Source organism: Cupressus sempervirens, chromosome 4 (assembly GCF_028749045.1).
Source record: "Cupressus sempervirens isolate cs-2001-9-10 chromosome 4, ASM2874904v1, whole genome shotgun sequence".
Taxonomy (NCBI): domain Eukaryota; kingdom Viridiplantae; phylum Streptophyta; class Pinopsida; order Cupressales; family Cupressaceae; genus Cupressus; species Cupressus sempervirens.
In genome coordinates, this window is record NC_143121.1 from 326,219,550 (window position 1) to 326,234,679 (window position 15,130).

At 35.3% G+C, this 15,130-nt stretch overlaps 1 protein-coding gene across 1 annotated transcript in view; it reads right to left on the reverse strand.

Moving 5' to 3' along the window:
* Positions 1 to 15,130, reverse strand: part of ERMO2 (Sec23/Sec24 protein transport family protein) — a 74,854-nt gene that overhangs the window by 19,923 nt on the left and 39,801 nt on the right. Inside the window, exons 10-12 of the mRNA XM_089825095.1 lie at positions 1,236 to 1,363; positions 684 to 1,006; positions 358 to 555 (exon numbers count right to left, since the gene is read on the reverse strand). Of these exons, the coding sequence (XP_089681221.1) occupies positions 358 to 555; positions 684 to 1,006; positions 1,236 to 1,363 (649 nt within the window). The remainder of the gene's footprint in view (positions 1 to 357; positions 556 to 683; positions 1,007 to 1,235; positions 1,364 to 15,130) is intronic.

Here is a 15,130-nt window from a genome sequence, read left to right on the forward strand (position 1 = left end):
AAGAGACAAGCAGATCAGCTACCAAACTAACAACTCTCACACATGGAATTAAAAAATGAAACTTAATGCACAATAAATATTAACACAATAAAATAAAAGCAATCAATCCTATAAAGCATTTATGTCAACAAATGTACCAATCCTGCTATAAGAAGCTGTTTTTGGATAGATCCAAGAGATCAAACAATAGCAGTAAAGAATTTTTAAAACATGTGTGCCTCATCTTACTAGTAAGTTTTGCAAGGAGAATGAAAAACAAAACCTTTATAACAATTGAAATTGCTATGCATCAATCTGAAAGAAAATCAATATCCACCAAACATTCAAGCATATATATTATAAACATTTAAAAATTACCCTTGACAAATCACGGCTATTTGCTGCTTCAGCTCCAAGCAAACTCAACACAAAGTCTGCAGGCAGCACTTTTCCCAACCAAAGAACAAAACGAAATCCATCATCAAGCAGAAAAGCCCCTCTTGCGTCCAATTTATCAGCAGATAATGCCAAAGGCAGAAGCAAATCTTTGATGTCAGCTCCATCCTTGATGGGACCCTGTCATTATAAGAAGTATGCATTGGTTTGTTATTTCAGGTGATTACTCAATGTTCAACACAGTATGAAGACTCCAAAGAAGAAACTCAAAAGGGTTTGCACATAAGTACATATATAGAAAACTATACCTTTTGCAAATATTCATCTAGGCGGACTAAAGATGGATAAAGCAGCTTTAATAACCTTTTAGTCGGCATAATCATCATATTGAAGCCGGCTGCACAGCGCTCATCAATCTGGACATCTGTGTATCCTCCTCGTAGAACTAAAGATTTACACAAAGCGAGTCCATACAGGGGCAACAATTTCAATGATTCAGGATATATAAGTCGTCCAGCCAATCTGTGTTGGACGGCATATAGGTTACGATATTCTTGTAAACCTCTTACAATTCTCAGCTGTACAACTTGGCGTGCATCTTCCAACTTATGAGATAAAGTCTTCTCAAATGCTGCAAAGCATAAGATAAGAATCCCATGTGAAATATATTTTGATGTTTCAACATTTCTGAAAATGATTGTCCATTTAATTACAAAACACAATACTGTACAGTTTTAATTATCATAAAATATCCAAAAATTTACCACATTCCACCATACCATATATCTATTAGAACTTTTTTGACACAACTGCACATCAGTAAACAACAAAATTTGTCCTAATCATTGTCTTTTTCTTACCAAGTCTACTTAATAAACTCATTATGGCCCCTGTATCTGCATTACGATACATTTCACCAAGCTCTGCAACTACAGGCACAGCCATTGTATGAACTCTGATACGTCTCTCACCCAAGGATGATGTATATCTGTGATTTGTTAAGGACAAGTTTTTAAAATAACTATGCTTGGTTTTTTCATTATGAAGAAATAAAATTATACTAAGCTGTTGGCCCCTCAATATACAACAGACATTCAATTTTTCCTAGAGGATTTTGCTGTAAAAACTAACCAAAACCACAGCACATAGATAATGTTAAAACAACTTATGTTGATCGTAGAAGTCGGACAATTAAATTAGCTTGGCAAGACCAAATACCCATGTGCAAGATGAATTTATTATCCACAGCTTAATAAACAGCCAAATTTACAGATGTACACAACAATTCATATGATTAACTGTCAATAACAGTGCTGGATTTGTAAGGTTTAATTTTGGTTCTCCATTCTCCACATTCTTCCCTGTGTATTGAGCCTTGACTATGACGGTGCTTAGCACTTGAATCAGCGATTACACATTTACAAGAATGCCTAAGTTGTACAAACTGTGTATAGATCCTCTGTCTTCAATAGTATGTGCCTGAATCAAAGCTCCCAATGAAGCCAGGAACACACAAGTTGCAAAGCATATTGCTAAGCCCCTAAATCTCTACCGAAACAAGTTCAATGTATTTCTGCAAATTTTATATAACTGGGGATATTTCGAATGAAACATGAGGACGCTCCCCCACCCCCCGAACCACAAAGTCTCTGGTACGGGACATCTAGGGGATAGGGGCATGACAGGGCATCCCCCCACCACCTCCATTTTGCTGCCCATCTGCCGCCAGGAAGAGACGAAGTCCCTTGACCATCTTGGGGATGCCATCTACATGTCCCTCGTTCATGGGCAGATTAGAAGAAGTTTTTGTTTAAATCATGTTTTCTAAATTTATATTTGGGAGAAAAAATGATTCAAAAATGAAGAATCCAAAGCCATGCAACGAGGAAGTGCACCCTAAGCACTGCCCTGGTACCCTGCAAGCGGTGTTGCCCCTTAACCCCACTAGAGGTTGTCAAACCTACACCCCTGCTTTCAAATTTAAAAACAAATGAAGAAATTAGTAGGGAAATTACGCGAATCAAGTTGATGTCTTATACCCACTTTACTAGGGTCTAATGATGAGGAGTTTGCCCAGAGGGCCAATTAGAGGCCTCCCTCACTACATTTTGACATTTTGTACTTGTTTTGATATCATGATATTCATTGTAATCATCTTTATCCTATATTTGATATTATAGAAATCTTCCATTTGTCGATTTGACAATTTTAGTAAGTATTCTACTTCCTAATAGCAACTAGTAATTTGATATTCAATGTTCATTGTCCATTGGTCCAATGCTCAAGAATTATTGTATTTAGTGTTTGGCATTTGCAATTGTGCCATTGTACTTATACTGTTCTACATTTTTCATAACAAGCATTTCTAGTAATATATGTATAGTATACAGAATATAAAGCACTCCCTTCTCCTCGCTGACATCTCCAAATTGAGCCCTTTTCATCCTGGAAACCCGTCTTATCCCCCTTCCCCAGGGCCGGTGTAGCACTGGTCTTTTCACTTATATAAATTGTTGTGATTCCTGCAATTAATCCCCTGTTGTCCTGTTACATTATTCAGTCATTCTTATTTGGTGATAAATACTCTCAAGACAAGTGTCAAAGTCCTCTCCCAGAAAACTCCCCTATTTTGTGGTTTCAATCAAAGCTAGCTTCAGCAACAACCTAAACAGAGAACCTATCACATTGATTTTGGAGATAAGTGAATAATCTATATAAGAGGTGAACAAAAAATGTGAAAGACCTCCTAAACGTCTGTGTGCCAAAAACAATAATTTGTTTTCCAAATCATTTCATGGTAAACCTGCCACAATCAACAGAGAATGCACAAGAAATTTTGGAAAATGTTTCCAATGTCCACCATGAATGCATTACTAGATACATCTAATGAACATGATGGTCACAAGCTGAAAAATATGTGTACAACAATGGAAGCCCTGATATTAAAGCTATCTTAAAATAGGGAGCTCCGCACGACCAATGAATTTCCTAGGCCTTTGTAAGTGATTTAAGTCAAAAGAAGATCTGTTGCTCATAGAGAACTTATCTCCATAAATATAACTAAAATAGTCAACAAGACTGTAAGGAGATGCATGTTATAAGTAATGCAAATATAAAACTATGCACATTGCACAATGCAAATAGAAATTATAGCATACAAGGTTGTAACACATCTTGAGTGTGTTAACAATAAGTTCATCTGTCATCTATAGATGAACAGAAAAAGAAGTTCAGTGAGCTGTCTCCATCATGAATGTGAGAATAAACACATCTAAAGAACAGGGGCTTCAGAAGTTGCGCTTTATGTGCACAACAAAAGCTTTGTCTTTCCCTTTTTAACTTGTTATAATAGACTATATTAAAGCATCAAGCTCTGTGAGACCAGTGAGTTCCAAATGCTTCATATGTGACTAAAACAAGCAGAATATTTCTCATGAAGAAAATTTATCTTCACTAAATTCCAAAATAGTCAACTGGAATATATGGCTTGCAACTTGCAAGTAAAGAGCTCAACAAATATAAGAAAACAGACTTGCCTAAAACATTGACAATGTAAATAGAAATTATTAACAAATAAGGATTACATCATGTTTTCTGAATCAGCGGGTGCCGGAAACAGAAGAACGGGTTTTTATAACAGTCAAGAAATCCCCCAAAACATCAAGGGACAACGAGAAAAGTTTCAAGAATGGCCTCAAGAAGAAAATGCACTCTGCAAGACTGTCAAAGATATCTCCCAGTATGGTTTTCGTATCCATTGCCTCTCAACTCGTATTCTGGATGCAATTGTTCATGCCATTGATAAGAGAGAGACCTATCCCACTATTTTCATGATTACGCTAGCTTTAATTGTGGAGGAATATGCACAGATTTTGCACAAGGACTTTCAAAAGGTCCACAAATTGGGCAGTAATATGGTTCCTACTAAGACTTGTACACCACAATCCTCAACCCACAGACATCAAGAGCCTTCAAAAATACCTCCCAAATGCAAAGCATCATTCCAAGTTGACAGAAGTCAAATAAAAGACATGAGGGCCTGTGCACCACAAAGTTGCACAAATACATAGGATTGATCAAATATAAGGTCGGCTTGATTATAAGGTTCATTACATGGCTGGAACTGCATACATGCCAAATCCTTGACTTTATCCAACACCAAGCACTAGCAGCACCAAAAAGAGTTTGTTACAATGATATCACTGCATAATATGCTACACGGTGTACCCCATTTATTTTCCAACACTTACCCCACCCTGCATTAAGGAAAACATTTATAAAAAGAAAATTTATAGAGCATAACTATGATTTTTAAAATTAAAATCTAAATTTTCTCTTTAAGGCATGTTAGCTTATTCTTTTGCCATAAGGATAGCCTTCTTACACAGAGATGTACAGGGCATCCCTAGGTTGTCCCATAGACAAGAAGCCCTGAAACCATCCCATGGAACGGAAGTAGGATGTCTCCTCTCTATCCCATCGTCCCTAAGATGCCTTCATCCCAAAAATGATTTTTTTTGGTAATTAGGGGGTGGGTGAGACATTTCTACAGGACATTGTTTTGAATATAACAAGATCCACATGAAACACTTGGAATGCTAGTCACATGCCCATACAAATCATAGCATTTTAATTTTTGTACTTTACAGATCAAGTAAATGCTATATCAAAGAATCGATAGTTCATCAATACTTTTAGGCATTAAATATTGGTGAAGGTTTATTTAAGTGTCATTATTTCCTTCGGTCCACCAATATGCCTCGAACATAACCCCAACCGCGAGAAACACAAGGTCCACGAAATCCAAGCTTGATGCTCCTACAGGATTGCCCACTAACCTAGGATGCTCCTGCATCACTATCCCACCCAAAAAAGGCCTCTAACCCCCTACCATCCGAGAAACAAATTCTCATGACTCCTACCACCCCTATCCTAGAAATATTGTGGAACATAGATCATAAAGCATCAATGCCAACTAGAAGCTTAAACTCTTGGTCTTCTTTTCATCCTTGCCAATGGATCTATCATATTAAACATGGATACTCTCTTTACATTGCTCATTTAGTATTAGTTCTTCAAGAATAGAGTTTGGTCCACTTTCCTATATAAACTCCTCTGTCTTCTCTGCTTCATCAGGCCATAGTTTCGATAGTTATACGTCTTTTACCATTGACTCTATCTGCAACTGCTAACGTCAGCAGATGGTGCTAAAGTAGCCATCTCAGAATTACAAACCCTACACTAGGTGTTGTGATAGCCGCTTATCACCCAAACAAATAGCTGTTGTAGGAGCTACCCAAACAGCAAATCAATAAAGCTCCAACAGAATTCCAATGTGTAAATACACTAGCCTGAAATTATTTCCCCTCACAACATTATAATAATTACTACTATTATGTTTTAAAAAGTAAAATTATAAAGCTATTGTTAAATATTAAAAATGACTTTAGAATACAATTAATTAAAGTCACACATTAATTAAAAAAGCACAGGAAAACAGTTGAAACTGAAAATTATAATTATAATTTTCAGTTAGTAATTCAAATTTGATCCAGTAATGAATTGGCTTGATGAAGACAGGAGAGCATGAAAACATGACGCCCTCGCAATCAGATCTGAAATGAGCAAGCTGAAAGCATGCAATTGCCAAGAGAAGAAAATCAAATTCCAAGTGTGAAGATTGAACAAGTGATGAAGAAAACAAGTTGTAAACCGGCAGAAGTCTGAAAAGGCAGGGGTCTGGACAAATGAAACCTTAGAACAACTTTTGGAAGCTTGTCCAAGGTAGGTCCAAGGTCATGTTGGACATGCATGTCCAAGACCTCCCCCACCCCCCCAATTTCCACACTTGGACGATCAGATCTGAAATGAGTAAGTTGAAAGCATGCCATTGCCAAGAGAAGAAAATCAAGTTCCAAGTGTGAAGATTGAACAGGGGGTGAAGAAAGCAAGTTGTAAACCAACAGAAGTCTGAAAGGGCAAGGGAAGAAATCAATGTCTGGATGAATGAAAGTTCCATTGTTTGCAAACTCTCCGAGTACTCCCAGAGTTGCCAAGTACTTGCTATCTTTTTTTCTGGGTGAGTACTTGAAAGCTTAGCTCTCATGTTTTTATATACACAAAAAGCATGGGTAAAAATGTCAATGCGAGTAACACGTTGGTTAAAATGTGTTTCTCACATCATGTTTTTGCTATAAAACCATACATTTTTTCTTTCAAAATGTCAATTTTACTTAATTCATTTTGTAATTGAATTTCACAAAAAAGAAAGCTTTTGTAAGAGATTTTAATTTTTAGATCTTTGTAGGTTACCAAGTTTTTGTCAGGTTAAAGATTTTAGGTGTGCCAAGCATAGTTCCCAGCTATGTCACAAGGTTCGCCGGACTTCTAGCATGGAGTTCGAAATTCGGCGAACAATTTAAAAAGCTAGAAAATTCGAAAAAATGCGTGTCAAATTCGCATAGCAGTCCGCCACTTTCTTTTGTTAAGCAATTTTTAAGTATTTACGTTGAGGTTTTTGATCCACTGGTTTCAGTAGTGCGTGAATCTGCAAATCTATACAAGTCCGAAAGGAGGGTTGGTTCAACAGCGAAATCTAGAAGTGGGCATCCCGACGGTTCTCACCAGCCATTCGATTTTCTTTACCACTAGCATCTGCCAAACCTATCCCCGCAAAGGCTTAAAGGCTTAATATCATTTGCCTACAAAGCTCATCCCGTAAGGCATTTGCATCTTTGCGCACCCACCACTGGGCCTTTCCGTTTCAATCGGACCATTTTTTTCAAGTTTTTTTCTCAGAAATTTTATCACGATCGAGATGTATGTAGTTTTTTAAAGTTTTGAAGGATGTTTATTTTCTAATTTTTGTAATAGAGTTTTAAAAAAATCAAATATTACTATTATTAAATTTTATTTGTTTTTACTAAAACTTAGCATTTACACTTCAATAACTTTATTATTAATACTTTTTATTTCTTTTCAATAAAAATATTTGATATTCAAGATGTAATATTTTAGTATATTTATTTAGATAGTAAATAAAGAATATATTAGATTAAAAAATATAAATTTTTAATTAATATTTTTTTACTTATAGAAGTTAGAAAATTATTACAATTCATTTTAATTTAATAAATGTTATTAATACTTATAGTATTTATAAATTTTATGTTTCTTTATATAAAGTTTTTTTCTATGGTTTATATTTTATAAACGTTAAACTATTTTTATATTTTATAGATATTATTTATATTTTAAAATATTAAATTTATATAGGGCGAATTTAATGTCGATTTTTTTTTCGAATTTTTCACTCTGTCGAACTTCATCCGAATTTTATAGTTGGCGAACTCGATTTCGAACTCGAACCTTGTGACTTAGGTTCCCAGAATCGCCCAAATCACCCAAATCGCCCAAAGATTCATGCTTGGTGATTTTTTCTAAATCATGAATCGCTAGAGCCAATTTTTTTGGGTGAATTGCCTGAATCACCGATTCAAGCGATTCATGGCAAAAATCGCCATAATCTTTGCCGTGAATCGATCGCGGCAACTAGGAAGTTGACTTGAAAATTATTAATCGCCAGAATCTTTGCTGTGAATCGGTCGGGGTAGCTAGGAAGTTGACTTGCATCATCTTGGCGGTGTAGTAATTCAGCAAGGAAATGTTGTATCTGTATAGCAGAAAGATATTGAGGAAGCAGGAGGGAAAAAAAAAATGACAAATAAAAAATGTTCAGAATGCATAATGGACAATGCCCAAGGGAAGGGAAAGACATAATCAGGTAGTAAAACATCAGCGATTGCCAGAAGAGTGTGGGATCAGAAGAAAATCACAAAAATACTGTGTTCCATGCAGTTTTGGGTGGGTTTCAGAGTGCTGCCCCAGGATCCCACAGGGGCGCTGCCCCTCGACCCCGCTGGGGGCGTTGCCCCTCTGACCCCCAGTCACTTCGATTATCAGTCGTGGGAAGTCTGACCAGTTGATGAAACCTGAAGCTGCTGCAGGCATGGTGTGTCTATGGTGGAGAGAACAACAGAGCAAGCCTTTTGAGAGGGATGATACGCTTTGAAGCACTTGGAGTAGGTGTTGGACCTGAAGCTGTCTCATAAAAACTCTTTACCCCATGCGGTAAACACAAACTTCCGTGTTTATGTATGTTAAGTTTTAACTTCTATTTGATGATGTTATAGTGTGTTAAAGTTATATTCAATAAAGGGTGCATGAAATAAGTTTTAAATTGCTAAAATCTCTAAATTTAAAGGATTTTTTCAAATTTGCCAATTCATGGGCGATTCATTGCCGATTCACAATTCGATTTGGCCTTGCCGATTCCGATTCTCGTTACTTTGGTGCCAAGTCTATGAGTCTGACTTTGTAAACTACTAAATTATGAATGAAACCTTAGAACAACTTTTGGAAGAGGTGACTATTCAAGACTCTCTTTCCCCCACCCAATTTCCACACTAGCTATAATAGGCTTCAAATGCATAATCAATCTTCTGTATGTTGTAATATTTTATCCCGAGAGGTAAGAAAAATAAAACAAACCAATCAGCGCCAAGAGATTTCCACAACCCATCAAAACTAGTGAATGTTGTATCTGGCTTTGATTGTGTGCAGATTCTAACATCAATGTTTTGAATCACACTCCGCGATCCATCATTGGATGAAAAGAGCTTAAACATAAAATGGCAATCAGATCCCTAATCAAGACGGAACTCACATCAGATCTCTAAAACTGAAAATGTATCCACATCAAACTAGATCAGATCAAAAAGAATCAATTTGGAAGGCAAAGAGGGTAAGTAAAGATGTTTTTGTTGAGAATAAAGGTGAGAAAAGGTTGTTTTTAAAACAAAATACATGAATCCTTAGAGCAACCTTTGGTGTTTGTCCCAAGGTAGGTTGTATTCCGACCTCACCTTGGCCACCTTTGTCCAACACCCACCACAATCCCACTCAGCCTTTAAAATTCAAGCAGATCAATCTTGACAATAAAATTGATATCTAAATCAGTCAAAGGGGGCCCATTCAGGTAGGCCTAAGGGTCAATAGAGGGATTCATGTTTCATTTAATTGCAAATGAATTGGGCTATATAAAGTCGGTCTAGCCCCAATTGGCACATCTATGGACCTGTAGCACCTATAGAGTGTTGGATGCCATATTCAAAATCAATTCAATCTGAAGTCTAGGCAATGAGATAAATATAAGGGAAGAGCAGACTGTAAGTAGGCAATTTGATCAGGTATGATTTGAAGATAGATGGGAAATGATAAATCTGTAAGCTTAGAGTGTTTGCTGGACATATGCAAAGAAAATCAGAATATTGGGCTTTAGAAAATTCAGAATTCTACCACAAACTTGCCATTCATAAAGTTGGAAATTTAAAATTCAAAATCCAAAATTGGAAATTGTTTTGAAATGCAACTTCATGTCAAATTAATATCGTGCGGAATCTATCATGATTCATTATATCTTAAATTTATTTATACTTCCATTTTCATGAACTTAACACAAACTTTCTTTCTTGTTTTGCAAGGGAAAGAGAGATGTTCATGGGCAAAGGACTATTGCAAGATCAAAGAGTTGGGCATGAGGAGGTTCAAGAAAAAGGAGACATTTCTGTTCAGGATTTCAAGCAAGATCGAAATTCCAAGTGAAGATGCCAGCACAAGTCCAAGTTTACATCTCAAAAGGAAATTTGAATAGCAAGTTGTACAAGGAAAATGATCAAGTCTACAAGTGGAGAAAATTATCATCAAGATCAATTAGAACAATCCAACTACATGAGAAACCTCATCACTTCTAGAGGACCAAGGCCAAGACATCGAGTAAATTTCAAAATGAAAAAGATGGAGAAGATTCATGAAGATAAAGCAATTTGGGAACATGAGCCATCACAATCAATCGAAAACTGGAAAATGTGAAGTATCGAGAGATGGACTTGATGAAGTTTATAAGATAAACATGTTGAGGTGGCACGCACTCATCTTCAAGCAATCAATGGATTCCACTTTCACATGTCAAAGTTTATCCAATCTAGTCATTCGAAGTGTACATGTGGAGTCAATATCTGTAGCTAACCAATTTTTTCATTAGTCCATCAAAGCTATGTGATTTTCTCATAGGCTCACAGCTTGGTACCTTATTGTAATTTGATAAGCATTTAATGCTTGTAGCTAGTAATTGAATTAGGGCTATGTTGTAACAATTTTGGCCATTGATCGCAGATTAATCTAAGTCATTCATTGTACACGAGCCAACTATAAAAGCCAAAGCCCTCTTATTTGGAAATATAGTCAATTAGAGTAGAGTAGGGAGAGACTTGCATTAGATTTCTGCTATAATATTACCAAAGTAATTTCAAATTCATTATTGTTATCATGGTGGATTACTTGTGTTATTTTGAAGAATTGCATGGTTTCTACATTTCCTCATTTAGATTAGGAGTTTGTTTCTGTTAGGTAGACGTAGTTAAATAGATAAATGAAAGATGTTGTTAGTGAATAATGGTGAAACTTAAGTTCATACCCTTTGGTAATTGTTGGTTGCAAGTAGTAGTGAAAGGTTGGTCTAAACTAATTGCAAGCACTTCACTTAAATCAGAACTGTCTGCTTGGATTGTGCATTTATTGATATTTGAATGAGTGTTGGCAATATCTAAATCATCTATGCATCCTTAGAAAATCGTACCCTCCTTTGCATAGTTAATTTGGCAAAGCAAGGACTAGTTTAGTCTCTCACCATCAATATTTTCTTGCATTGTTAGAGTTAGCTTAGACTTTCTAAACCCTTTATCTTTTGCACTTTGTTTTATTAGCGTTTGAAGCACCATCATTGCTACACCGTTCACAATTGCAGAGTTAATAGCTTATCCATTGAATGAGTAGTGTAAGCCCAAGCGTGTACTAGAAAAACATATCATAAAATTGAGTTGTGTCCAACAAGAATAGGAACCTGAAAATTGCCTTTATGATCCTTCTTTGCAATCTTAGCACACATAGTATCTTTGGTCAAGAGAGCATTGGATATTTGGTGTTTCATCTTGAAATATTGTGTTTTGTCCTACATGTCATAGCGCTCACAAAACTCACATCAATAGGAGACAAGTGGAACATAACTAGTTATGTCAGGGGCATGAGGAATCATGTGAAGAAAAAGTAGAACTCTTCACTTCTTTTAAAATGAAGGGACATGATGTGTTAGAACTACTTTTGGATCCTTATGGATCAAAGATAATATCTACCATTTTATGCACATTGTATGCAAAATTATTGTGAAATGCAGAATTAACTATCAAACAATTAAATCTACTCTAATCAAACAAACTCAATGAAGGATTGCAATTGAAATGAACTAAAAACGATATCTTTATATTTACTTACCCAATACAACGTGCCCGCATTGCTCTCCTAGCTATGAGTGGTTGATATTGAGCTCTCAAATTTTCCCAAAGATGCTCCTTTTCATTTTGTATTTCAAAGTTTTGGAGAATATGAATTCCAATGCAATTCTATGAAAATGATCCTCGAATGCTTCTAAAACTAGATGAAAGGATGCATGTTGATGGATGTTGATGGATGACCTAAGAACCTAATGAAGCCATGATAATGATGGATGTTCAAATTGAAATTTACTCAAGATTGCTAGAATTCTCAAGTGCTCAAAAATGCTTATTGCTTATGGTTACCTATTGGCTTGTGAGTGGATATGAATGTTCCTTTTATAGAGTTTGGGAAGACCCTGGCCTAGGTGGCAACATCCGATGGTAGTGAGCGAATGTAGGACAAGTGTAGTGATAGGATTGACTTAGTTGAGAGGGTTGAGAGAAAGAAGGAAAGATGTTCCTCTCACATTGACACAAAGACATTAGATAGGAAGATCAAAGACACATGTCACATATCTGACAAAGACTAATGAGAAGACCCTTCTTTCAAAGAGGATTCTTGGACAAGTGTCCTATGAGTTATCTTTGACCTAATGAGGTGGCTTGACCAACCCCAAGAGGATAAGGAAGGTGGCAAGGGCTTTGTCAACCAAAGACATGTCCCAAAGACTGTGTCACATGAGGGCAAGTGTCTTTGTGACTCATTCTTTGAGTACACATGCCCCTTTTTGACCCCATAGGAATAAGACACATGGGTGATGACAAAGAGAAATAATAATTAATTCAAATCAATTATGTGTGCAACGATGAGATGTCATATGACATGGACTAGATAGGTGGACTAGGAGACTAAGTCACCTAGGTGAGTGTGTGATTAAGTGATTTAATAAATCACTTAATCCGACTAATTAATGGTCTTAGGATAGTGCAGATAACCTAGGTGAATTAACTTAATAAATTGAATAATTTATAAAGCTAATAGAAGAGTAATATTAATCAAATATAAAAATATTTAATTAATTGACAAAAATGAATTAACTTAGGAAATTAAGTAATTTATTAAGGTTAATAGGACATAAATTAAATATTTAAATATTTAACTAATGACTTAACAATTTTTAAGTGTATACACAGATATACTACTTGTAAGTAACTCTAATCTTTTATAATTAGAATAGAAAGAACTAGGTATTACCATAACCAGATATTGTCATGTTTTGTCATCGCTCATTTCTAATTGAAACATTATTAATCTTGAAGAGTTTGTTATCTGTTGGCTTTCATTTTCTCCATACATACATACATGTGTGTGTGTGTGTACGTACATATGTATAAGTATGTATGCATATATGTGTGTGTGTGTGTGTGTGTGTATATGTTAATTCTAAGGTATTGGTATCTCCCTGTGTTTTAACAAACAACTGCACTTCCTTTCAAAATGCAGCAGTTATACTAGCAAAAGTTATGATTCTCTTGTTTGTCTTTGCTTAAATTTCACATATCTGGATAAGTAAAGGCTAAAAACATGACTCGTTTGCTTTAAAAGGATTACATGCATAGAAGATAGTATGGTATCTCAACACATGTGTGCTCCATTTGGACTTGCATTCCTCCATAATCTAGTGGTGTATACATAAATTCATGGACTCCAGCAAAGCCTCACATTTGAACACATGATCTTGGTGGTGCACACATAACTTATGATTTAAAGTTTGCAAACATAATGAAAATAAACTCCTATGATTTTAAGGATAGAATATGAGACCTAAAACAGCAAGTCAGCTTACATGTTTAAAAGAGACAGAAGAAGCATGAAAGACTAACAAGAGAGAGGACAAGAATGGAGACAATTTCAAGGTAAAATTACTTAGTTGCCGATTTGTGAAACGAATTCAATTCAAGCACGTGAATCAGATTCGTGGATTCAGGATTTTTTTTTCCAATTATGATTCGTGTGTGTGTGTAAGCGAGAAACATACATAATTCTAAAAACTAAATCATTTCATAGTATGAAAATCTATGATTCTAGTATGGATCTATGAATCTTGTATACTTGATAATTGATTTATTTTCACGATTATAGAGAAAATCAACACATTCACATTGAATTACTAAATTACAAAATGAGATTATGATCCTTGAGGATCCTCGAGCTGTGGCTTGGATCCTTGAGGATCTGGGCAGGAACCCTGATTTTGCAAGTGGATCCTTAGGCTGTGGCTTGGCTCCTTGTGGATCCGAGCACTATCCTTGATTCTACCTATGGATCCGTCAGGATCCACAATCAAAATCAAGGATCCTGCCTAGATCCTCAAGGATCCAAGCATGAATCTGGATCTAGATTGGATCCGAATCCAAATCTGAATCTGGCCTATTGAGTACAAATCCGGCAACTAAGTAAAATAATCATTGGTTTCACCTAATCATAAAAAAAATTCTTTACATTTAGAAATGTTTATTAATCCAACATTTACATTAGGTTTTTGCTACAAAGGCATTATATTTTCCATTAACTTTGGAGTCGCCTTATTAGAATACTATAATGTTTCTTTAATGGTCACCTTAGTCAATTTTTAGTTTATTAGGTAGTTTCTATATTTGACTTTAGTTCACGATTGTTTCATAATAGAAACATCATGTTTGTAAATCTATATAAGGAGCCTTCATCTCCTTTGTTTAATAGCATCGATTTATCATATCATCATATTAGAGTGGGCCAAAGGGATTTCATTAAATTTGGCAAACTTTTTATGAAAAAATTGAGCCTCTTCTTATCCAAAAAAAAAAAATCAGAAATTTATTTTTTGTATTTTTCTAAATAAAAATCATTGGAGTTATTTATGAAAAATTTGTGGTTTGTCTTTGAAGATTTTTGTGGAAAATCACAAGCCTGGTTTTTGATTGCATGATTTCCTAGATTGAGCAAAAGTCTTTGATTTTAGGGTTGCGTATACTTGCATGTTCTTGCATGTGTTGTTTTACCACCAGAAGTCTCATGCTTTGTCACACGAAGGTTTCTCTAATGGATTTTCATAAATTATTTACCTAAAAAAATTCTAATAGGTTTTCATAATTTTTCCCCTTGTAAAATTTATCATGGATTTTCATAATTTCTGTTTTAAAAAATAATTTATTGGGTTTTATAAATTTTTCCTCAAAAATTATCTACTGAGTTTTACTGTTATTTCCTCAAACGAAGCTTAAAAGTATTCTCTAATTTGTGTCTCCAATTTTGTTTCCTAGTTTTGATCAATTTTTCACCTCAAAATTTGTGCCTGGTTTTTGAATGTTTCTCCCAAAAATCATCGACTTTTGCAATCTATTTTGAGTCGCAGTGCTCATCTGCAAAAGTTCTTAGTGAATCA